A 25754-nucleotide genomic window follows, 5' to 3' on the forward strand; every position below is an offset into this window, starting at 1 on the left:
TTTAACTTTACTAGGTATCTAGTTTTGCTGCTAACTTGCTTGTGATTTAGAATCTTTTTAATTTTATATTTTATTTTATTTATTTCTTTAATTTCTATATATTTAGTAAGTTTAGTGTTAATAACTACTAGTTTTAATAATAAGATATAGAAAACTAGGTATATATATTTTATTAAAGCTAGTAGCTTTAGTTAATAATTAACTAGTTCTAGTTATTTCTTAATTTTAAATAATTCTAAGCAGACGTGGTCTAGTTTTGTACTTAGTTATTTTATTTTAATATTTTATTATAAGAAAAAGACTTTCCCCCCTTTTTCTAGATCTAGTCCCTTAGAGCTTTTTTTATTATAATAAGTTACTATCTATATATTAATAAATTCTAAGTCTCTTAATAGTTAGGCTTAGATTATCTTTAATTTATTTATAAAAAGGTTAGCTTTCTTAGTTATTAGTTTTTTTTATAATAGTTCCTTATATATACTTAGGTAATACCTATAATTAGCTTTAAATAATATTATACTAGTTATATTATAAACTAAATTATTATATATAAACTAGGCTATTAGTAGGTTATCTTTTTAATTATCTTATATATAATTTATATAATATTATAAGTACTATTTAATAGTTTAGTTTACTTTTTCTATTTATTTATTAGATTATAGTTAGTATATAGTAGTTATTTATAGCTTAATCCTTATTTAGTCTATAACTAATTTCTAGAATTTTATAGTAAATAATTTATTTTTATTTAATATAATATATTTTAGCGTGTTATAATTTATAATAATAATATTAATAAATAGATAACTTATATTTTTTATAGTTATGGTTATTATTATTAGTACTAGGTAGATATATTTCATAAGTTTATTTATAATAATTATAAAATAGTCCTTTCTTAATACTATAGCTAGTAAGGGACTTATAAAGTTAATTATAATCTATTCTTATAGTTTTATTAGTATTTCTAGGTTTTATAATTTCTTATATAGAATATGCCTCGCAGGCTTATTCTTAATATAGCTTTTATATTTGCTAATATACTTTTTAACTTTTTTTCTTATATTTTTAATATAATAGTTTCTTGCGATTTTTTCGCATGTTTTATTAATACTAAAATATCCTTTTATTAGACTATTATAATATAATAAAATAATCTTGTCAATTAGTGTTAGTAAGATATATATTAATCCCTTAATTTAAATTATATTATTTTAGTATTTAATCTTATTATTTAATATTTTTAGGATTTATTATACAAGCTTATTATTTTTTAGGGCTTTTTTAACCTTGTCTAGGATTTCTAGTCTACTAACTTTTATTATCACGGCTAGGATTATTAGGTTATTTCTAAGTATTTTATTTTTATTAACTTGTAGGATCGCTAGTTTTAGACTTTTTTTTTATTTTTATAGTCTAGTCTTTTACTAAGAGTATCTACTTACGTGTTCTTAATTCTTTTATAATAGTAGTTCGGCCTATCTAGCCTGTCTTCTTATTAACTTTTTAGTTATTATAAAATAAGTTAGGTTCTTATAGTCTAACCTAATTATAACTTAGTACCTTATATTTTTTAAGTAGATTTTCTAGTATTTAAATACTATTATAATAGCTAGTAGTTCTTTATTATAAATATTATAATTTACTTCTAGTAATATAAACTTTCTTAAGTAAAAAGCTATTAATTTCTTCTTATTATTAGCTCTAGTTTAGGTTATAATAGCTTTTAAGATATAATTTAATATATTTATTTCTATTATTATAAGTAAAGTAGGATTATACTATTTCTAAACTAGTAGATTAGTTAGGTTTTCTTTAGCTTCTTTAAAAACTTATTATTATTTATTTATTTATTTATATAAGATATCCTTTTTTAGTAGTTTAAATAAGGGTTTTATCTTATAAGTATATTTTTTAATATAATATTAGTAATAGTTTAACAGACTAATAAATTATTATAGTTTCTTAAGCTTAAGTATAAGCTATTCTTAAATTATTTTAACCTTTAATATTTCTGCCTAGATATTATCCTTAGTAATCTAGTACCTTAAGAACTTTATTTCCTTAATATAGAACTTATATTTCTTAAGCTTATATTTAAGATTTGCTTTTTATAACTCTACTAGTATTTCTTATATATCTAGTATATATTACTCGAAGGTCTCTAAATAAATAATAATATTATTAATATACACGCATGTATATCTTGGTAGGACCTTCCAGAGTACTTCTTTAATATATTATTAGAATAATACTAATATATTAGTTAGCCTGAATAATATAACCTAGTATTTATAAAGACCTTATTTTATTTTAAAAGTAGTTTTTTATTCTTTACTTTCCTTAATCCTAATATAATAATACGTGTTAGTTATATTAAGTTTTGTAAACTATTTTACCCCGCATAGCTAGTTTTAGATATTATTAATTAAGGGTAAGAGGTACTAATCCTTAACTATTATATTATTAAGTAGTTAGTAATTAATATAAAGTTACTTTTTTTCCCCCTTTTTTAGGATAAATAAGACCTTATATCTTATTAGAGACTTTAGCTTCTAGATAATCCTAATAAGTTCTTTAGTATTTATATATTCTTTTAGTAACTTATTATATTTATTATTTAGTAAGATTATTTATTAATAATCTAATACTTTTCTTTTTTAAATAAGTATAGTATAATTATAGGGCCTGTATAATAGTAATACTAGGTTCTTAGGTTTCCTAAAAATATCTTAGAATTAATTATACTCTTCTAGGATTTTTTAAAGTAGCTTAATATTACTTATAATTACTACTAGTTACTAAGTCTCCTTCCTATCTCTTTCTTTATTTTTAATAATTTTATAATATTATCTCGTTTTACTAGTAGCCTAACTAGGAAGATTTATTAACTATACTTGCTCTAATAATTACTTTATTACTATAATAATAAAAATAACTAGACTTTTTCCTTCTAGGATTATATAATTATTTCTAGGTATTAACCTTCCTGCAGGTTATTTAACTACCTGCCTAACCTTACTCTAAATATATTACTAGTTACTTACCCTAACTAGTACCTTCTTTTTTATTTATAAGTATCTCTTTTTTTATTAAAGTATTTTTCTGCTTTAATTAATATTTAGGTTATAATTCTCAAGCCACGGGATCCCTAATATTATATTATACTTGCCTAAAGGGGTCATGTTAAAACTTAGTTTATAATATTTCCTATATATTATTATAGGCAGCGGTACTAATTTAATTATTAGTTTAAGAATTTTTAGGTTCTTGCTATTTAATCTATTAATTAGTATAAGTACTTTTTTCCTTATACTTAGTTATTTATAAAGATTTATAAATTTAGGATTTATAAAGTTACTAGTTACTCCTAAATTATTATAGTATTTACTAGCTATTTATTAACCTAGATTAATAGCTTAAGTTTTTATTTTTATTATATTATTACTAAGAATCCTGGTAAGGCTAGTTTATTACTTTTTAGAGATTCTAGTTCCTAGTTAGGTACCCTATTATATTATAATAATATTAGTACTAGTCCTGCCTCTTTTTTTCTTATATTATAGTAAAGATATAGTATTTTATAATAGTAGAGCTATACTTTAAATATATAATCTAGGTATCTCTTGTACCTCTTACACGTGTAGCTTATCTACTAGTATAAGTACTTTATATTATTTTTTATATACCTAGATATAACCAGGCTATACTCTACTAGGTCCTTTAGGGTATTATATTATAGTATTAGATACTTTTATTTATAATAGGTAACCTATGGTTACTAATTATATTTAAGGTATTTAATATAGTACTTATAATTATATTATTAATAATAATAATATTTATAGTTAAGTAGGCTTTTTTACTTCCTACTAGTTTTTTTTAAATTATTATAATAATCTTGGTTATCTCGCCCGCAGGCTCCACAGAATTATAAGTATTTATTATAAAACTACTTATATACTACCTAATTCTTATTAGTCTTATCCTAGTATATTAACTAGATATAGTAATATTAAAATATAATTTATTACTAGAGTTATTATTACTCTTACTTAATTTTAATTTTCCTGTGCTTTTAGTAATTTTATTTTATAAAGTTAGGCCTTTTTTTATTACCTAATAATTTAAAAAGATTTTTAAATCTTTTTTAAGTAAGGTTTTTAATTAGGGTTTTAAGTACCTTAATAGGTTCCTCCTTACTAGGATTAGGGCCTTTTACTTAAGTACTAAATTATTTATTAAGAGAGTTAAAATCTTATATAATAACTAGGAATTTACTATGCTCTTTTTCTTAAACTAGCTTAGTAATAGATTTATCTTTATAAGTCCTGTCTAACCTCTTAACTTAGTTATTTTATAAAATTTATTAGAGTTAATATTTTTTTATATAATATTTATATATAAGCCTACAGGCCTTGCTATTATAACTAGTATTATATTTTCTAGCCTAGATATATATATAAGTTTCTAGCTTTATATTAGTTATGCTATTAAGGGCTTATTTATCTTATTTACTCTAGTTTAAAAATAAGTTACTTAGGTATCCCCTTACTCTTAACTCCCTAGCTTAATATAATAGATACCTAACTAGTTTTTTTATTTCCTAGGTAATCCTTATAGCTTCTTTATAGGTTAGAGGTAAGTTAGTCTTTATTTCTAGGATCTTTTTAATAAGGATAATTTCCCTTATTATATTAAGTATTATTAGCTTTATAATAGCGTTTAATTATTTCCTTTATCTAGAACTTTTATAGTTTTTCTAGCCCTGCTTCTTTCTTTAAGAGTAGTCTACTATTTTATAGCCTGATTTACTATAAATAAAGTATAAATCTTTTTTTAATACTATTCCCTTTTCTTCTTAGAAAGTATTATATTAAGGTTTATTAATTAAGGTCTATAAAAATTATTATATCCTTAATTTCTTAGTTAAAATTATTATTTAGTATTAGCGCGGTTTCCCCTAGTCCTGCTAGATTAATAGAAACATGGTACTTAGTACTTATTACGCTATTACTAATAATAATCTTCTTTTCTTACCCGCAGGTCTTAGAGTTAGTTATTAATTTATACTACTTACTTAATGTAAGACGCGTGAATCTGGGGGTTCACGTGATACAAATCCTAAATAGGTTAGCGCGGAGGGCGATACTTAACTAAAAGATTATATTACTCGCAGGCTAGCTACGAGCACCCTAGACTTTAACTAAGTAGCGCAAATAGGTTATGTAAGTAACCACGTAACTGCACCACGTGCCTGATATGCATCCTTATAATTACTTTCCCTTCTTCTAGGGCTTTATCCTAAAGCCCTGCAAGGAGTTATATAATAGGCGGAACCAAGGCCTTAGGCTTTTTATTACTATATAAGAGCCTTGCTCTAATCACGTGTTATATAAGAGCCCTGCTCTAATTACATGTTTAGACTACTACGCGCATGCTAGACCCTATATTACTAGTAACTAAATTAGCTTAGTTAATAGCCCCTAGTTACTTTTTTTAGGCAAGCGTAATACTAGAACAGGCTAGCTTATTAGGGCATTATTAGCAGGGTTTTCAGGCTTACTAAGTATACCCCGCGACTAAAAATATTATTTCACGTCTGCCCGGGATTAAACTTAGGAACTATCCTACTATAGCCTGCGAGCAAATTATAAGACGCGTGAATCTAGGGGTTCATGTGATACAAATCCTAAATAGGTTAGCATGGAGGGCGATGCTTGACTAAAAGACTATATTACTCGCAGGCTAGCTGCGAGCACCCTAGACTTTAACTAAGTAGCGCAAACGGGTTATGTAAGCGACCACGTGACCGCACCACGTACCTGACGTGCGTCCTTATACTTAACTATTTTTTTAATAGTCTTAGATCTATTTATAATAGCTATCTTTTTAAGAATCTTTTACTTAAGTCTTTCCTTAAATTACTTAATAAAGGCCTTGTTATCTTAAAATATACGTGACTATAATTACGCGAATTTAAATATATAGTAAAATATATTACCTATCTACCTTAGTTATCTTATCTCTTATTTAGTATTTTAAGTAGTATTAACATTACTAAAGGTATTTTTTAAGTACCTTTTAAAGATATTATAGTCTATAAAGATTTCCTTAGTATTATTAGTTATCTTATCTATATTAGTAATTTAATATTCTTTTATAAAAGGTTTAAATTATTTATAAGCCGCCCTAGTAAAATAAATAAAAATAAAAAAAACTTTGTTTCCTTATCCTGTAAACTTATCTTTATTAATATTAAGATAAGTATTTATCTAAATTTACTAGTACTTAAGCTTAGATTAAGTATTATTAAAAGGCTTAGGAGTCTTAAGCTTTATAATTTTTATAATAAGCTAGTTACTAAGTTTAAAAACCTGCTCCTAGAGCTATTTAATTATTTCTTAGGCCTTACTAGTAAGAGTAATATTATATTAATTAAGGTTATTAGTTGTTAAGTTATTAATAATTACAGCTTAATTATTAAGCTACTCTTATATAGTATAAATTATAGATTAAAGTTACTTTATATTAGTAGAGGGTTAGTTAGCTTACTAGTTTCCTATAGAAGCTATAGTAATATTTATTTTAAGTTAAGATAAGATACTTATATTAACTAGTAATTAATATATTATAAAAAAATAGACCTCTTTACTTCTTCCTAACCCTAGTAACCTTTTATAAGCTTATAATACTTAACTTAACTTACTTAATTTTTTTTTTAAATAGCTTTATATCTAACTAGTATAAAGACTAGTTATAATTAAGATTAAGCTTAGTTAAAGTAAGTAAGGCTAAGTATCTTATATATAAAATACTTGTAAAGTATTTCGTACAAGTATATTACTATTTCTAAAAGTAACTCTAAGATAATAATTTATATTAATTATAAAGAATAAGTAAGACTAGATATAGTAGTAATAAGCGTTCTTAAATATTTTTTATCTTAACTATTATCCTAACTATTAATTTTTATAATAGTCCTTATAGTAGTTCTTAATAATTACCTTCTTAACTACTATACCTTATAATAGTCCTTATAATAGTCTTATATAACCTATAGCTTATCTTAGCTCTTTCTTACTTACTTAGTAACTTATTATTAGAGTATACTAGACTATTATCCTAGGTTAATAATTATTATTCCATGACTACTATTCTTACCTAATAGTAGTTCTTTTTTTAATAGTAGTCCCTTATAAATTATTATCCTCCCCTAGTAGTAGTTCTTTATAAACTACTATTTTTTTAGGGTTCTTATCTTTTCTAGACTACTATCCTCCCGTGACTGCGGTCCTGACTAACCTGCTGTCTTTCTTTCCCAGCTATCCTAACTAGAATAGCTATCCCTGTTTCTGCCTTGCGACCCCGCCTTGCTGGGTTCTTAACACTAGTAAAGATGTATTTTATGATTTATTTATTAATACTAACTTTAACTCTCTAGCCTAGTAGAGTAGTAAATCCCTTAAACCAGCTCTTAATATAATAATTACTTTTAAAGATAATAATAGTTAATACTAACTAGCTAGCTAAATTAATATATTTAATAATAGTTTATTCTTAGTTCCATAGTATAATAAGCTATAGCTTATTTAGTATTTTAGTTTTTAATATAACTTTTATTAATATAATTAGGCCTATAACAAAGCTAGTTTTATTAAAATTAAAAATTATTTTATCTAGAATACTATACTTATCTTTAATCTTCTTTAACTCTTTAAAAAATAGGTTAATTACTTTAGGATCTTTATATATAACTTTTTAATAACTAATTTTTTAAGTTATCTAGATTTTAATATTAGGGTACCTTTTAGTAAAGCCTATTACCTAGTTTTATCTAATAAATATATAAACTAAATTATACTCTTTCAGGATAATTTCTATTATCTTATAAATATATAAGAGCTTAGGGGGGGCTTTATAAATATTAAGAAATATTATTTATATTATTAAGATATTCTCTTAAGTTAGGGATAACTTATATTAATAGTTATAAAATTCTACTTGTAATTAAACATTATAAAGTCTTCTTATAAGTATATTTAGATAAATATTATAATAATATATTATAGGTATAATTTTTATATATTTCTATTTTTAATATTTTAAGTTATATATTAAATCCTATCTTCCTAGTTAATTAATTCTTATTTTAATTTATACCTAAATAGTAGTAGAGTGACTGTTAAAAGTTAAGGGTAGAATATATATTAGGGGTGGTAGAGAAAAACACCAGCCGCCCGGGATGCACCAGCCGCCCGGGAATTAACGTAAATCCCGGGCGGTCAGTGCGTCCCGGGCAGTCTGTAGTTTTCCCTAATTCCCTAACGCGTATTTAAGTACTAACTTTTAATAATAACCATACTACCATACAGGTGTAAATCAAAACAAGAATTAGTTAAGTAAGAGGGCAGGATCTAATATATAAAAAAAAGATTTTAAAAACAAAAGATTTATAATAATTATAATTATAGCATATAAATATAATATTCTATTAAATACTCTCTAAGAAAGAATTTAAGGAGCCTAAGTATAAGTAAAATAATATAATTACTAGCATAGGCTATCCCTATTTTAAGAAAATATTTTAATAAGATAAATAATATTACTTAATATTTGTAGAGCAGCCCCCTAAATACTTATATATTTATAAGATAGCTAAAATTATCCTAAAAGAGTCCTTCTTAGAGGATATAACTATTAGAAAGAATTAGGTAATAAAGTTTACTAAAAGACGCCCTAAAATTAAAAGTAGGATAGCTTAAAAGATTAGTTATTAAAAAAACTTTATATAAAGATTCTAAGATTATTTATTTATTTTTTAATAAGCTATATAAGATTAAAGTTAAGTATAGTATATTAGATAAAGATATTTTTAATTTTAATAAAACTAGCTTTATTATAGGCCTAATTTTATTAATAAAAGTATTATTAAGAGCTAAAATACTAGGTAGATTATAACTTATTATACTAGGGAATTAGGAGTAGGTTACTACTATTAAATATATTAATTTAACTAGGTAGTTAGTGCTCTTAATTATTATTTTTAAAAGAAAGCGCTATATAAAGAGATAGTTTAAGGAATTTACTATATTATTTATTTAGAGAATTAAAGTTAGTACTAATAAATAAATAATAAATAATATAAGCCTTTACTAGCTTTAAAAATACTTTATCCTATTTATATAAAGGCGGTAGAGAGGGGGGAAAGTATTCCTAGTTCTAAATAAGTATAATAGCTACCTTACGCCTGCCTTTAATATTACTTATAAAAAGAATAATATTATAGCTATTTACATGCCTTTTTATTTATTTTACCTCTTACAGCCTCTAGATATTAGTTACTTTAGGCCACTAAAAAAGGTATACAGATCCCTACTTAAGTAGAAGGCATAGTTAGGATATAATACTATTAATAAGCTAGATTTCTTAAAGGCCTATCTAGAGGCACACTAAAAAGTCTTTATTATATAAAATATTTAAAGCAGATTTAGGGTAACTAGGATTTATCTATATTTACCTGCTATAGTACTAAATAAATTATAACTAAAGTTATTAACTCCTATACTACCCCCTAGCAGAGGTACTACTTTAATTCTTTTCTTATAACTTTATATACCTCACACGGTCCGCCAGGTATATTAAAAAGCTTTATTAGTTAAGAAACTTTTAAAAAACAGCTTTAGAAGTCCCTTAACTTTATTAAAATAAGTACTAGATAAGTTTATATTAAGATAGCTATTTATAGTACTAGGCTACTAGCGCAGGAAAATAAGGATCTCTAGTCTTTTATTATAAATATAATAATAAAAAAGAGTTATTCTAGGCGCTTAATAACTCCTATAGAAGGTATTTTATTTAAGGAGGCACAGGATCTTAATTTTATTAAGAAATAATAAAGTTAAAGCTAGAGAGGGAGGGTCTAGTACTAGTACCCTTCTAACTTCTAATAAACTTAGGCGCGCCCTACTAACTTACTTAGACTATAGAGTACGTGATTATAAAAAAATAGTATATCACGCTTTTAAACATGTCTAAATTATTTTATTTAAATAAGAATTAATAGAGTTATTCTAATCAAAAGTTTATAGAGCAGTATAGTTGTTGGGAAAACTACAGACTGCCCGGGACGCACCGACCGCCCGGGATTTACGTTACGTTATCCTCAGGTTAAATTAGTCAGCACCCTCATTAATCATATAATAAATAATCTTATCTTCTCATTTTTTCTTTTCTTCTTTATGCTTCTCTTTAACGTCTAACATTAAGCTATTAATCTTTTACTACCTTTATAATCAGATTCTTTAAAGACTCCTAAGCCTTATCAGGCTTCTTATCCTTTTATATATCCTGATCATTAGCCCTTAAGAATAAATACTTCTTATATATATAAGATTTTATTTCTGGTTCCAGCCTGACCTCCGGCTCCTAACCTTTTAATAAAATAAAAAATAAATATTTTTGATATAAAAAGCTCTGCCTCTAACTTAATCTCTAGCTTTTTTTATATAGGATTTAGTTTTTTAAGGCTTGTCTACTTTAGTACCTGCTTCATAAATAATCCTTTAAATTATTATATAGATCTAAAGAGTAAAATATAAAAAAAGGTTAATAACTAAGATCTATTATATAACTTTGAAAAAAGATATGATTAATATTATTTATTTAATAGGTAAGATAAAGATATCTTAAAATTATCACTTATATATATATATATAGCTCCTAAAGGAGATCTAAGAAAAACAAATCTAGATAACGTAAATCCCGGGCGGTTGGTGTGTCCTGGGCAGTCTATAGTTTTCCTTAATTCCCTAATATATATTTAACCACTAACTTTAAATAATAACTATACTACTATATAGGTATTAATTAAAACAGGAATTAGTTAAGTAAAAGAGCAGGATCTAATATATAATAAAAAATATAAAAACAGAAAATATAATAAAATTATAGTTATAGTATATAATTATAATACTATATTAAATACTCTAAGAAAAAATTAAAGAAGCTTAAGTATAAGTAAAATAATATAATTACTAATATAAATTATTCCTGCTTTAAGAAGATATTTTAATAAGATAAATAGTATGACTTAATATCTATAAAGTATCCCCCAGGTACTTATATATTTATAAGATAATTAAAATTATTTTAAAAAAGTCCTCCTTAGAGGATATAACTATTAAAAAAAACGAGGTAATAAAGTTTATTAAAAGGTACCCTAGAACCAAAAATAGGATAGCTTAAAAAATTAGGTATTAAAGAGCTTTATATAAAAATCCTAAGATTATTTATTTATTTTTTAATAAATTATATAAGATTAAAGTAGAGCATAGTATATTAGATAAAAAATATCTTTAATTTTAATAGGACTAGCTTTGCTACAAGGCTAATTATATTAATAAAAGTAATATTAAGAGCTAAAATACTAGGTAGATTATAGCTTATTATACTAGGGAATTAGAAGTAAGTTACTACTATTAAATATATTAATTTAACTAGATAGTTAGTACCCTTATTTATTATTTTTAAAGAAAAGTACTATATAAAGGGATAGTTTAAGGAATTTATTATATTATATATTTAAAAAATTAAAGTTAATACTAATAAATAAATAATAAATAAGATAGGCCTTTACTAGCTTTAGATATATTTTATCCTAGTTATATAAAAATAATAAAAGGGGGGGAAGGTATTTCTAGTTCTAAATAAGTATAATAGCTACTTTATATCTATCTTTAATATAACTTATAAAGAGAATAATATTATAGCTATTTATATACCTTTTTATTTACTTTACTTTATATAGCCTCTAGATATTAGTTATTTTAGGCCTCTAAAATAAGTATATAAATCCTAAGTTAGGTAAAAGGCATAGTTAGGATATAATATTATTAATAAGCTAGATTTCTTAAAGGCTTATCTAGAAGCTTATAAAAAGATCTTTATAAAAAAATACTTAAAATAGATTTAGGGTAACTAGGATTCTTTTATTTTTACTTATTATAATATTAGATAAACTATAATTAAAGCTATTAACTCCTATACCCCCCTTAAATAAAAATACAACTCGCCCCACTATACAAAGTACACGAAGATCTTGACTGTGGATCACTCTACACATCTGCTTTTTTGGTAGATTTTCGGAGTGTTTTAGGATGGAAAGCACTCTTGAAAATTTGCTTTAGAACGTCATCCCATCCTGATGCACCCTTTTCTTTGGCTGGTTCGACCCGCTTTGTACCTAGCCATTTGTAGATCCTATGCACCGACACTGCGTATTGTGTCATTTTCGGTGTACGTGCTCTCAGCTTGTGCTTGGCTTGCGGTAGAGTGTATTGGCTCTCAACAAAACTGGCGTCAGTTGCTCCTTTATCATTCAGACCAAAGTCACTCCCACCCTCTGAATTGGTTACGAATCCTGGACTCTCTCTAGGATTCCTCTTATTCACTTTCGAGGACCTACCACGATATATCGGTAAAAATCTTAGCATTAGCAAAATTCTACGCAGTATGCTGAGATTTGTGCAGTTGTATTTAAGGAGATATTCTTATTCAATTTGTGCAGAAAACCCAGATGCGGCAGCGGCGACGCTGTAGATGGCGGAAGACTCAGGCTATTCTCAATGGTCTGTGGTGGATGATTGGTATCACGACGAGTTACAAGGACTGGCAGTCTCTGCTCATGTTAAATGAAATGAAGGGGGGATTCCGTGTTGTGGGTGTGTTTAGGCACCACTGGGTTGCGTTGGCAAAGGTTACTCTGGTGCTCGTTATTGGAATCTTCGATAACATAGTTAGTTGAGAATGAAATAGCCGGAACCTATGTTGACATACCAGAGTGATCAATCTTCTGCTCAGCTAAATCCAAACAGGCTGGAGAATCAACGATTGAAAAAAACTTCTGATTACATTGCGGTGGCTAGAAGCTCTGATTTAGGCCAACTGGGGGTTATTATTTTGCCGATGTCTATAACAGTTAAATATGGGCTTCGTTCCAACCTATCAATCACAGCAGGTGAAGAAAAGACCATACAATATCTAGGCATCAATTCGTGCTTTCTTGCTCTGCCTAAGAAAAATCCTGATTTATGACAAAGCATACTGTCCTACAAAATTCGAAATATCCAATATTCAGCTAGGTAACTCGGCGTGTTGTGCTCCGCTAGTCAGACAGCCGCCCTAATCAGACAACGGAACAATCAAACGACTCGGGTATTCTTCCGAGGCATAGATGGTATGGTTCCCCTTGTTCGGATTCTCCCTCAATGTGACAAAGTTCGTCTCCCTGAAGAGCACCTCGCTGCCCTTGACATCCAACCGGAGGCTTTCCCCCGCCTCGTAGACCACACCCGCAGGCCAGATCTGAATATCCATTTTAACAATTTGCCCCGGCTGGACCTTCTCCTCTTTCGTGAAAGAGAGTGTAACCTCACCAGGCGTAGTCAACTTTCGTGCCTCGGACGACAACCCCGGCTCTTCGGGTAGTGTATGCCTCCATGATGCCCGCAGCTGGCCATTAGGCCCTATAAACTTGTGTAGATTAGTATTCGGCACATCGTCCTCCTTGGCGAGGCCCATATCCTTAAGGGGGATGTTCATGTGGTACAATGCTTTGCCGGTGACGTCTAGCTTGCGGATGACAAGGAAGACATCGAAGTCGTCTCCAGCATCAGTGGACATGTAGAGAATAGCTCTGGCGAACCCGATCATCTCCGTTCGTTTCTTGAAAACATGCGTGAATTGAGCGCCGCTGTCACCGTCTACGCCGGAATATGTCACGCTTCCTGGTGTGGATGGCATGCGATCTGGGAGAATGGTGTGCTCCCTTGCGTCGAGATAAAAGGACCGATACTGGATCCGAGCCGGGGGGTAGGAAAATTCAGGCTTGCTAACGATGGGGGGTGCATTGTAGCGGATAAGAGAGATACGGACTCTGGGAGTTGCCTCCCAGTCGTTTCTCTTGTCGAGGAGATATCTGTCGAAAAATCTCTGCAGGTCATCTGCGTTGTCATGAATATACAAATCGTGCCATTCCTGTGTTGGGTGGATCCGAAGCCTGTCGTGGCGATCATAACTTGACGTCAGCGGGGTTTACTTTAAAAGGGGACTGTCGGGCAAGAAACGTACCACTTGTCCTTTGAGCGTGAGTAGTTGAAAGCTTTCACCGACCCTTCTGCGTGCAGTCCAGTGGAGTAGGACGCTACAATGTACATTGGCAGGTCCAGACTGTCATAATCGGTAGTCTTGTCTTCCCAGTAGTCATTCCAGAGTGGAGAATCCTCCAGAACCTTGACAGTGTCTTCTCGTTTATTCTTGCCTATCAATCACTTAGGATTCTCGCTCAAGTAAACCCTCGGTGGAAGCCTACCTGTAAAGTTGCCATACTGGAACTTCACAAAGGGGAGATGTCCAATACCTCCGCGGGACACGACATGCCGCCGAGTGTCAGTGGCACCTTCCCATGGTGCCAGGGCTTTCAGATGGGGAGGCTTCTGCATAGCAATTGGCCTGGAACCGCAAAATCCGAGTTAGCTTTTTGGTTCCTTTCTCTTCTATCATTCACGATGGGTGGGAGGGTGAACAGGCGCACCATTGTGAACCAGCAAGCCATGAATTCCCAGCCATACCGACGGCGCCATTGGACCAAGGCTGCTGCGCAATCCACTCAATAACATCGTACCCATCCTGCCCCTCCTGCGTTCCATGATTTGGAAAATCACCCTCGGACTCAAAAATGCCACGCGCATCAACGTTGACAATCACATAACCCCTCTGGCACCATTCTGCCGGATCCAAGCCCTCGAACGACTCAAGCCCACTGAGTCGATCCCGACTAACCCCAACATTAAGAGCGATGGAATTATGGATCCCTTTCGCCGGTTAGCTGAAGACGAGACGGAAAGGGGAGACGCCACAAACCCTTGTCCGTCTTTCCATACGGAGAGTAGGAAATAATCGCAGGTAAAGGCGTGAGGTTCAAGTTTTCTGGACGAAAGATGTCTGCGTAAAGAATCTTCCCGTCGCGCATGGGAATCCCTTTGTCTCTGTGCCAAATCACACTTACTGGGAGAGGGCGATATCCCTCTTCTCGCGTCCATCCCTGGGGGAGGACAACTGTGGCAGGGTCAAACCTCTGCCAGACTCGCGCTTGCTCACGGCGTGTGTCCGTAAAGGGGACCTGGGTACCGTCGCGGAGAGTAAGCATGGTTTAAGAGTGAATGTGGTGTGTGAGTAGCTTCGAAAAAGACTTTGATGTTCTCTTGACAGAATATAGCATTAAGCCTGACTGTTAGGGCATAAATGGGGCAGAACTTATAGACTCGAAGATATGTTCGCTAGCAGTGATGATTCCGCGGAATCCTCAGGCATCGTGGTGGAAATGAGGGGGGCTGGAATTTGATCCCGCATAGGGAGGTTGCTTATGGTATGTGATCTATACATCAAACTAGAATTGAAGTTCCTCCTGGAGTAACCGGAAGTGTGTGGGGGTGGAGCACTTGCCAGCCGAGTGGAGAAGTAGGTAGTGATATACCAACGGTCAACATAATTCCGAGTCACACATGATGGCTATGACGTATTTGGATCATAAGATGATCCCCTCCCGGCTCGGGGCGTAATCCAACGAACGAAGACAGAGCACTGGTGGGGTAATCTTGTACCCGGCTCGTCCAGCTCGCATTGTCAGTACGGCGATGGATATAAGTGGGAACCCTCCAAATTTTAACAGCTAAAAATCCAGTTATACTATATTTTTCTAGATTTCACACCTCCGCTGTTTGTTTACAGGCCTATTTGACACGTGATGGCGCCGAAACTGCCTCTACCCAAGAGGGAAACCGTACGCATTGAACGCAGTGAGGGATACAGCAAGATCCAAGACATCTATATCCAAATGAGAGATAGCGCAGAGCTTTGCGCAGACATCTTCCTGCCTCGAGACTGTGCAGAAAATATCGCTGTCCCCTGCCTGCTCTCAATGGGGCCGTATGGGAAGGATGTGCATGCCCTCGAGTGGGGGCTGCCACGAACAGATATTTACAGCAAGATGAACGCTAAGATCAAGCCCCTGGGACCGGACGCCTGCATGGAGCATGTAGACCCGCTAGTGTGGGTAAGTTAAGCTCCCAGGGAATCCACAACCCCATACTCATGACCACAATGGCGCTGACACGCCACAGACTAGGGAATTCGGATACGCTCTGGCACGGGTGGACGTACGAGGCATCGGAGGTAGTCCTGGCATATTTGACCCTTGCGGACTAGCGAGATCTCAAGAGATTGATGCAGATGCCGAGGGAAACGGTAGGTGGATCTTCCCATGCCGTCGCCAGCCACTAATGCGATGTTTAGACCTGTATGATGTGATTGAGTGGATATCAAAGCAACCCTGGTGCAATGGGAGGGTCGGGATGACCGGCATCAGTTACCTGGGTATGGTGGGCTGGACGGCAGCACAGCAGAAACCGCCGTCACTCAAGGCGGTTATTCCCTGGGAAGCTGCCAATGATTTCTACTCGCAGAGAATCCGCCCCGGGGGCATTGCGAACACTCGGTTTCACACGCACTGGTGGAATAATGCGGTGCTGCCATACCAGCACGGTCGTCGCGAGGGTGTTCCGGAGGAGATCCTGAAGACCCAGCGTGTGGACTACCTGAAACTGATTACGGAGGCTGAATACCGGGGCGACGGACCTTGGGTATATTTTGACCGACATAGATCTGCCGCAAAAATTGAAGTCCCGTTCTACTCGGCGGGTAATTGGATGGACACAGAGCTTCACTGCCCAGGGAATATATTGGGGTATATGAGAGCATCGTCGGAATTCAAATTCCTGGAGATGCATATTGGAACCCATATCGATGCATATTATTGTCGTGACCTAATCGAGAAACAGCGACGGTTCCTGGACTATTTCCTGTTCGACAAACATGACAACGGTCTTACCGAAGCGCCTAGAGTGGACCTTGTCATTCGAAAGGGGAGAGAGCAGTTCCGCCGGGCAGAGGAGGACTTCCCACCACCGGATACTGAGTACACAGAGTACGTGCTGACGCCGGAAGGAGGCTTGACTAACAAAGGCTCCAATCCGGCGTGGGACGAAAATCAGTTAGTGTGCGAATATCCCGGGTTGACCGGCAAAGCCCATTTTCAGACGGAGCCACTCAATAGAGAGGTTGAGCTCCTCGGCTTTCCGTACCTTGTCCTGGAGGTATCCACAAATGCAAAGGATCTAGATCTTTTCATCACCATCACCAATATTGGGCCTGATGGGGAGGCGTTACAGTTTGTTGGAAATCACGATGAGACGACAGATGCGGTCACCAGAGGGTACTTTCGCCTGTCACACAGAGAGCTTGATCCCAAGTACTCGACGGCACATTTGCCCTTCCTAAGCCAGAAAAGACCGGCGGTGGTGGAATCGGGGAGGCGATACACAACAAAGGTCCCGGTGCGGCCGAGCAGCATGATTTTTGAAAGGGGCCATCGAATCCGAATTGAGTTATCTGCTAAAGACAGCGATAGTCTGATGCCTATTATGCAGCATGAAGGTGGCGAGCGTGATGAGACCCGTTTCGGAGGGTACAACCGGTTTTTTGTTGGAAGCAGGCTGGTACTACCCTGTGTTACAAGATGAGCTATTATCACGCCTTCATTTAGCTTAGCTTTATCAACCAACCACAGTTATACACTGAATGAGCTAAACCAGCTTATCTTATTTCTATACGTTCTTCTTGGTAATTCCGCGGAAGCATTCCAAGTCGCTTAGGCTTCCCCGCACCAGCGGCGCTAGCCCCTCAAGATCTACGGCATTACGTATGGTATAAGTGAGAGTCGTTTCCATGGAGCTAGGTGGATGGACGACAGGTAAAGAACTACCATGTGCTCCTTTTTTTGCGCAGAGCCGGGCTGCGGGATGCGGTTCAAGCGGCGCGAGCATCTTGTGCGGCACGAACGCAAGCATTCCAATGTGAAGCCGTTCTCCTGTCACCCCTGTGGTCGTTCGTTTTCAAGAAGGTCAGTCTACAAGCTGAGTCGCAAGGAACATCCATTTAGTGTATCTGGGGTGACTGATAAATTGTCGTTTGTAGTGACGCCCTGAAACGACATATCAAGCACCATGGCAAATACCGGCCGAAAGGACGCACCAGCAACGCGTGCGATCTATGCCATGATCGCAAAATAAGATGTGACGACGAACCAGAATGTGCAAAGTGCCGTGAAATCAACGTTACCTGTCACCGGACCCGAACACAGCAGACCAACAATGCGCATGAACAAGGACGGTATACACACGCAGCGTTAAATTCTCCCACAGGCGGATCGTCTGGCTCGAGAAACTACCGCAGCGATCCAAAGAGGAATAGCGATATGACTGTAAGTTCTCATCACCGTCCGAGAGGCGACAGGAGCCATGGTGAAGGAACAAATACCGACATCCTCCTCCCGCCGCTGTTGGATATCGAAAGCATAGCTACAGCTGCAACAGTGACAACCAAGGAAAGTTTCAACGATGGCGCTACCCCTTTATTCGGCGGAAGTCGGCAGAGCTGCGCGCCTCTGATTGACAGCAACATGGAACAATATAACGGGAGGTATACTGCCCCGGTTTCGCCTACAGCACAGCCGGATCTCGAGTCCTGTCGAACACAAACATACCCGCGCATGGGTTTTACGGAGGACTGCCCACTGGATCTCAATGTTTTTAGTACAGCCTTATTGAAGAAAGAGATTATCGACAGGTACTTTTCGGATTTTCATTGCCACTGGCCTTTTCTTCACAAACCGAGCTTCGATCAAGCCCAATGCACATTTCGGCTCCGGCTTGCTATTTCGATGCTCGGCGCCCTCGTTGGGAATGATTCCAATCTGCACTATGAATGTAGAAAAGTGCACAAGTGGCTCTCACAGCACCTGCTCGGAGAAACGGAGGTAATATCATGTTGACACTAGTTTATAGCCTTCAAACTGACGGTCGATTAATAGTGGCAAACCTTCATGCGACAGGCCAGCGACACCGTGATTCTGCAGCACCTGCAGGCGCTGCTGTTAAATATTCTGTTCGCTTGGTATGCAGGGGTGAGTAGGGAGTCTAAGGAGATTGCTTTCGTTAGCTTTTGTTGATATACTGTTTCAGGAGAAGGACTTGTTGGACACGGCTTTCACTGCTCTGCCAATTCTGACAACTTGGGTCCACGAATTAGGATACTTCCATGGGATAGAAGCCGTGGGGAAGGACGAGCGAGCCGCCAGTAACATTAATCGATGGCTAATCGGCGAGCAGAAGAAAAGGCAGGAATCAAGGTACCCAGACAGAGTACACCGCTAACATCATCTAGACTCGGAGTCTCAGTCTTTCGCCTCGACTGCTACTTCAACCTCCAGCGTGGATATTCCCCGTCAATACGTCTGGCCAATCTCTGTCTACGTCTGCCCTGCTCAGAAGCCGCATGGAATGCAATGACAGTTGGAGAATGGCAAACGGCACTGGCACAGGCACCACCAGGCAGAGAGGATCAAACTTTAGCATCGCTGTACCCGTTTCACTCATCTAAAGTCACAGAACCTGGCGTACCATTTACTCTGCCTGAGGATGTTGAACTCGCAATGTGTGTAATGCAGTTTCAGCTATGGAAAGAGGCACGGGTCACCCAGGATTTGAGATCTCACCCGGTTGTATCACAAGGGAGCTGTACCAAGGTATGGTGGGAAGCTCCGATCGTGAACGCTGGGAATCATACCTGAAATCCTGGCGCTCTATAGTGGAACAAGTTTACGAGAGCAATGGACGGCTGTACGACCAGCATCCCAAGGCCTGTTTGTAGTTCACTGCCTCTATTTAGTGCCATATGTCATCTCCTCGCTTATACGCGTGCTTCGAAGTTATTCAGAAGCTAGTCGATGGCTTGAAACCACGACATATAGTCTTTCTCTACTTCGCGATTTTGAGTCGCAGATCTAGCTGTGGGCGAAAGCCACACAGGCACAGGGCGCACTTTGGCATGTTGTGCATTCAGCCTTTAAGATAGGAATACCTTAATGTTCGAGCTTTACACTCTCATTTGGGCCCCTCAATCGTGGTTTGCCTGTCTCGGGCTGCACAGATGGTCTGGACTACATAGAAACTGACGGTTAGTTGTGACCGGTGCGAAGCATTTCCCGCACGGTCCTACCCCGGACAGCTGTCCGTGTTTCTGCCTCGCGACTCCGCCCTGTTGGGTTCTCAACAAATATTTAGGCAGGTAAATTAAGCGCTTATAAAAGTATTAATTATAAAGAAAAAACTTGAATAACTTTATTTATTATTATATAATATAATACTAAAAAACCAGGTCATATCTTCTATTATATAGTAAGATACAGCTTTATTTTTGAAGGGTATCAGTAGGCGAAATCGGGCGTTAGGTAGGATTAGGCAGCAGGCGCTCAAGTAGGTACAGTATCGATGATTTAAGAGCTACGATATACTGGAGTTGAAGGGTAGTTCCGAGAACGATTTTAAAATAGCCCCATTGATAACATACCAATATCTGAATTCCACTTTCGTCTACGTAGCTTGGCGACAACCCTTGACCTTTATATCAAAGCGTTGCACATTAGGAAATGGATGGGGAGTACGGCAGCCCCTATTGAGGACGCAATCGTTTGGCTCAAGCAGCAGCCGTAGCCCTGTAAAAACCCCTGCTTCAACTAAAGACAAAAACAAAAGCAGACTATACATTGTGGTTCCAGTGAATTACCCTTCAGCTCAATCAACCTACGCACTGCTTCTGCCTGCGCTGTAAACGACATACCAATCCCTTCTGAACCGGAAACCTGTTTTCCAATTCTTGATCAGCAGGATTCCCTAGAAAAAGACTGGCTTAGCAGCCTACCAGTAGTTAAGTATTTCCAAATCCTTGCGTGGCGCTGCCAGAGTGATATCAAATTCTCGAAACAGTTGGGGAATCACCTTAGACATTTCCTGCTTGTGTAAAGTCAACTATTAGTTGTGAAGGTCTTTATCAAAGATGAAAAAGGGTTCTTTTACTACCATCATGGAAATGTTTTTTCCAATGCAAATACGACTCCCTGCGCCAAATGCAAGCGACGTCCGCTCCATTTGTTTGAGTTGGTCCTCTCCTGCATCGAGCCATCGCTCGGGGTGGAACTCGTCTGCGTCCTCACCGTAGACGCCCTTGTCGCGCCCGGCGACCCAAGGGTTAATACCCACCACGTAACCCTCTGGGATAAACTTGCCGCAGATAGTAGAACCGCCCTTGGGCACATGTCGTTCCATGAGCATTCCCACGCTCGGATGAAGCCGCATCGCCTCTTTAATGACGGCCTGCAGATATGGCATCTGTCTCGCTTCGCTCTCCTTCACGGGATCAGAGAGCCTGCCAGCATCGTTCCACTCATCAATCTCAGCAAGAAGCCGGCTGTAGCAGATTGGCGTGGTGATTACATTGTGGATGATGGAACGCAATGCGATGGCCGTGGTGTCGCTCCCAGCAAGGACATTGGTGCTGGTATGGTTCACAATATCAGCGGCCTTGAAGGCGCCGCCGTCCATACCGCCCCGGGTTCCGTTCTCCACGAGCTGCTGAAATCGCATAAGAAAGTCATCCCGTCCCTTGGCTGTGTCTCCGGTCTTCATCTCGTTCATGCATTTGTTTGCAAACATCACAGCTGGGTTAAACGTCTCGATCGCCGGCATAACTACCGGTAATAGTGGATTGCCCGCAAGCAGCTTATGGAGCCAGGGGACCTGCCCGATAACAGCGGCGTAGAGGAAAAAAGCCCCGATGGATGAAATCATGTTGTCTACATCTCTCAGCTCCTCTAGGAATCCCGGTGTTTGAGAAAAAGTGAGGTTGATGATTACATCGAAGGCGTACCACCTGAAAACCACAGTCAGTATTGAGAACTATGGATGGCAGTGGGATTATACTGAAGCCATTCCCCCAAGTCAATCAGTCTATTGTCGCTCGCGGACTCCATCAGTTTCCGCATGAAGATTTTTGAGACATGGTCGATCTTGGGCTCCAGCTCCACCAACGTAGCCATACTATAGGAATGCGCAACCGGCCGTTTGATGCGACTATGATACGTCTCATCCCGCGTGGCGAAAAGGTTCATCATCGGCTTTTTGTCGTACCGCGCTGCTTGAATTGGATAGAAGGCTGTTTTTGTAAAGCCGTTGTTTATGGCGTAGATCGTCTTGATGGCTGCCGGATCGCCCACGGATATGTGTTTCGGACCTACCCGAACTAGAGGGCCATACTGTCGATGGAGGGCAATTGCTAATCAAATCAGTGTTGAACGACAGCAAAATGGTAATGCGTTTACCTGTATATTGAGATCGCCCTTTATACGTGTCCAGGGTTCTCCAAATGTTGGAAAATCCTGCCCAAAATGGACCTGGGATGTCGCTAATGTTTCGATCGTATTTAGTGGACAGAAAATACAAGGCTAGGAGTATGACCGCGAAGGGGAGGAAATATGGACCTGCTGGCGCAAGCCACGACAGTGGGCCATCAGTAAGAAAACCCATCGTAGATTGTTGTTGAACTTGAAGAAGGCGACTTGTCCAGCCGATTCAAGCAGTGCCAACAGTGTATGTATGATGGATGGATGGCAAGGGGGTATTTCCCCACCCGGCTCGCACCCATGCCTCGTTCCCCCACATCTCCCCATTACCGCGGAGCAATTCCGCGTGGACGTCGATTAAAGAAAGTGTCAGCTCGTCTCTCTGTGCGGTCTGCCCTTCCTCCTACCTTCTTGTCGACGTGAATGTCAACAAAATGCTGCTTACGTGGGTTGTTGCCATTTCGGCCATTGCATGGTTGCTGGCTAGGTTCACTCCTCGTGCCAAACACGACAAACGCATTCTCCCCGGTCCACCAGGTAGGCACGCTAGCTCCCGCCTAGAAACATGTTTCCTCTTTATTTCACGGCTAATAGAATAAGGAAAACCCCTCGTCGGCAACCTGCTTGATATCCCACCGCACCATTCCTGGCTGAAGTTCAAGGACTGGGCGGATGAATACGGCCCTATCTTCCGACTTAACCTGGGAGGCAGGCAACACGTGGTGCTGTCAACAGAAAAGGCAGCCAATGACCTGCTACGCGAGCGAGGGACATATTATTCGTCCAGAGAGTATTTACCAATGGCATCTGGTATACTGTCCCGCGAGCTGAGGCCACTGCTTCTCCCGTACAACGGTATGTGTTACTTTGCTCCAAAAACACGCAAGCATAGCTAATAGAGAGGAAAAATGAAGATCGCTGGCGCCGCGGCCGAAGGCTTATGCATCAATTAACAATGCCCGTTGCTGCGGACTCTTACCAGCCGGTGCAGGATTACGAATCCAAAAAGCTCCTGGTATCGTTGCTTCAGGACCCCGCGGGGTACGAGAAGTGGTTTGAGCAGTACGCTTCTGGCGTTATCCTGCGTGTTGGGTTCGGGAAATGGCTAGAGAGTGCCGATCAAATTGAGAGGATTATTCGGGTTAACCATAATCTAGAGCGTGTCGCGTCTCCGGGGGCTTATCTTGTTGATTCATTCCCAATATTAGCACATCTGCCTGAGTTTCTTGCGCCATTCAAACGGGAAGGCCGGAGGTTGCACGAGGAAGAACTAGGGCTATTTCGAGAGTTACAGGCGGACGTAAGGAATGAACTGCAAAGGGGTACCAAGGCTTACCTCAAGTCGTTCACTAGGACGTTTCTGGAAAATCAGGAGATCTACCGATTATCTGATGATGAAGGGGCTTATGTTATCGGAACGCTCTTTGAAGCTGGCAGCGGCACGACTGCAGCTGCTATGATGTCGTTCTGCCTCGCCATGTGTCATTTCCCGGACTGGCAGAAGAAAATGCAAGATGAACTGGACATTCACGTTGGCTCCCGGATGCCCGAGTTTACAGACATTCCGAATCTACCTACCGTCCGTGCTGTTATCAAGGAGGTTCTACGCTGGCGTCCTGTCACAGCTGGTGGTTTCCCTCACCAGTTGACCACCGATGACGAGTACGAGGGCTACTTTTTCAAAAACGGCACTATTTTCCACCCGAATCAATGGTGAGCCTAATTTCCCACTCACTCGAGACCCGAGATCGCAGATATTAATCATATATCAAAAACTCCATAGGGCCATCCACAGAGATCCAGGTTTATATCCCGACGCAGAAAACTTCCGTCCCGAAAGATGGCTGGAGCCTCAGTTCCCCACCTACCACGAACCCTTATCGAAGTATCCGAATCTCCAGAATTTTAGCTGTTTCGGGTTTGGCCGTCGGATTTGCCCCGGGCAGAATATAGCCGAGCGCTCGCTGCATATATTAACGGCTCGCATCGCCTGGGCCGGGAATATTATGAGGAAGAGAAATGCAGACGGCAAACAGTTTCCACCACCTCCACTTTACAGTTATACCAAGGGCTTCAACACGCAGCCGGAGCACTTTGAGTTTGATTTCGCCGCGCGGTCTCCTGAGCGCTATGACGCGGTGTTTGAAGCTCTACGCCAGGCACGGGCGACGCGCCCTGCCTAGTTCAATTTGGTACTGCCGTTTAGTCATGAACGTGATGTGGTTTATTAAGCTGCTAATCAAGTACATGCAGTGTTTATCACCGCTTGTAGGTAGATATTATATCGATAACCCTATTTTTTAGGCTTGTGCTGTTGTAGCGTATATTTACATTGTGAACTGAGTATGTGTGGCAGCAGATCGTAGAGTTCATATTTAAGAGAGAGATCAGGTAAGCTGAGGTTGATATTTTGGTCGGTTGTGCCAAAGTGGGGCATTTAGTGTTGGCAATTTGTTAATTAATAAATATCCTATTAATAATTATAAGTCTTATAAGACTCAACCACTTCTAAAATAACTATATAAGTATTTAATAGTCTATATTATATTATAGTTACTACTAGCTTATTTTAAAATAGTATTATTAAACTTGCTGGTAGTAAAGGGAGTATTATTACTATACATACGGTATATAATATAGATACATATATATATATATTGTAGTCCTAGTTATTAAGTAACTTTAACTATATTATAACTGCTTAGCAACTACTTTCCTACTATAAGGATTATAATCTAAAAAACTAGTTTAGAAAACTAACTCCTAGTTGAGTAGTTATTAATTACTTACCTTTTTTTATAACTTCTTTTATTTCTTAGTAGGTTTAGGTCTACTATCTTATTAATAATTTATTTAGTATAAGTTTGTTTTTCCTAAGTCTTAATAGCTGCTTTTATCTGCTAAATCTTAAGTTCTTGTTTTTTTACTTAAGAAATATAATACTTATAAAAGTAACTTATTAAAAATCTAGCTAGGTAAAATAAATAGACCTAGATTATTATAAATACTTAGTAAATAAATAACAAGTAGTTAAGACTTACTTATTATTATCTTATATAGGTAAGGATAATAATATTAAAATTATTAAAGTAGCATGCTTAGATACTTGCTTTCTTTACTAAGATATTATTTAAAGCAGATAAATATGAGAACAGGGGTTCTTATGTGCTTGGTTGAATCAGCGTATTCAGGATTTAGAGACTTAATAAGGAAATAAGGGCTATTTTTAAAGATTATATAAATAGTATAGATTAATACTAAGGTTTAGAATCTTACTTTATAAGGATTCTAAAGTTAGTATATGCTTAGTCAGCCCGCGGCTAAGTCAGCACTGGCAGGATATTCACGTGTCCTTATACTATCCTTACTTTAAGTAGATATTTAAGTAGGATAGATA

At 36.6% G+C, this 25754-nt stretch overlaps 5 protein-coding genes across 5 annotated transcripts; 2 read left to right on the plus strand and 3 right to left on the minus strand.

The window, feature by feature from the left end:
• Positions 1-13031: 13031 nt before the first annotated feature.
• BJY04DRAFT_115697 (galactose-binding domain-like protein) lies at positions 13032-14423 on the minus strand. The gene is made up of 2 exons (XM_073708243.1): positions 14134-14423; positions 13032-14062 (listed from the first exon to the last, which is right to left on the minus strand). Exons 1-2 carry the CDS (start codon positions 14217-14219, stop codon positions 13186-13188), a joined length of 963 nt encoding a protein of 320 aa, XP_073567862.1. The 5' UTR covers positions 14220-14423; the 3' UTR covers positions 13032-13185.
• On the minus strand, positions 14389-15493 carry BJY04DRAFT_196639 (uncharacterized protein). The gene is made up of 2 exons (XM_073712371.1): positions 14597-15493; positions 14389-14514 (listed from the first exon to the last, which is right to left on the minus strand). The coding sequence occupies exon 1, from the start codon at positions 15209-15211 to the stop codon at positions 14867-14869; it is 345 nt and encodes a 114-aa protein (XP_073567863.1). The 5' UTR covers positions 15212-15493; the 3' UTR covers positions 14389-14514; positions 14597-14866.
• Positions 15494-15510: 17 nt separating this feature from the next.
• BJY04DRAFT_115693 (CocE/NonD family hydrolase) lies at positions 15511-17715 on the plus strand. The gene is made up of 3 exons (XM_073708242.1): positions 15511-16117; positions 16185-16308; positions 16357-17715. The coding sequence occupies exons 1-3, from the start codon at positions 15809-15811 to the stop codon at positions 17640-17642; spliced, it is 1719 nt and encodes a 572-aa protein (XP_073567864.1). The 5' UTR covers positions 15511-15808; the 3' UTR covers positions 17643-17715.
• A 3161-nt stretch (positions 17716-20876) lies between these two features.
• Positions 20877-22541, minus strand: BJY04DRAFT_229954 (cytochrome P450; the record flags this gene model as incomplete). Its single annotated transcript, XM_073719169.1, has 4 exons — positions 20877-20969; positions 21039-21888; positions 21939-22290; positions 22337-22541. 4 exons carry the CDS (start codon positions 22539-22541, stop codon positions 20877-20879), a joined length of 1500 nt encoding a protein of 499 aa, XP_073567865.1.
• Positions 22542-22791: 250 nt separating this feature from the next.
• On the plus strand, positions 22792-24540 carry BJY04DRAFT_209457 (cytochrome P450; the record flags this gene model as incomplete). The annotated part of the gene is made up of 4 exons (XM_073714130.1): positions 22792-22894; positions 22958-23212; positions 23272-24070; positions 24141-24540. 4 exons carry the CDS (start codon positions 22792-22794, stop codon positions 24538-24540), a joined length of 1557 nt encoding a protein of 518 aa, XP_073567866.1.
• Positions 24541-25754: the final 1214 nt, after the last annotated feature.

This window comes from Aspergillus karnatakaensis (genome assembly GCF_047715665.1).
Source record: "Aspergillus karnatakaensis strain CBS 102800 unplaced genomic scaffold BJY04scaffold_49, whole genome shotgun sequence".
In the NCBI taxonomy this organism is placed as follows: Eukaryota; Fungi; Ascomycota; class Eurotiomycetes; order Eurotiales; family Aspergillaceae; genus Aspergillus; species Aspergillus karnatakaensis.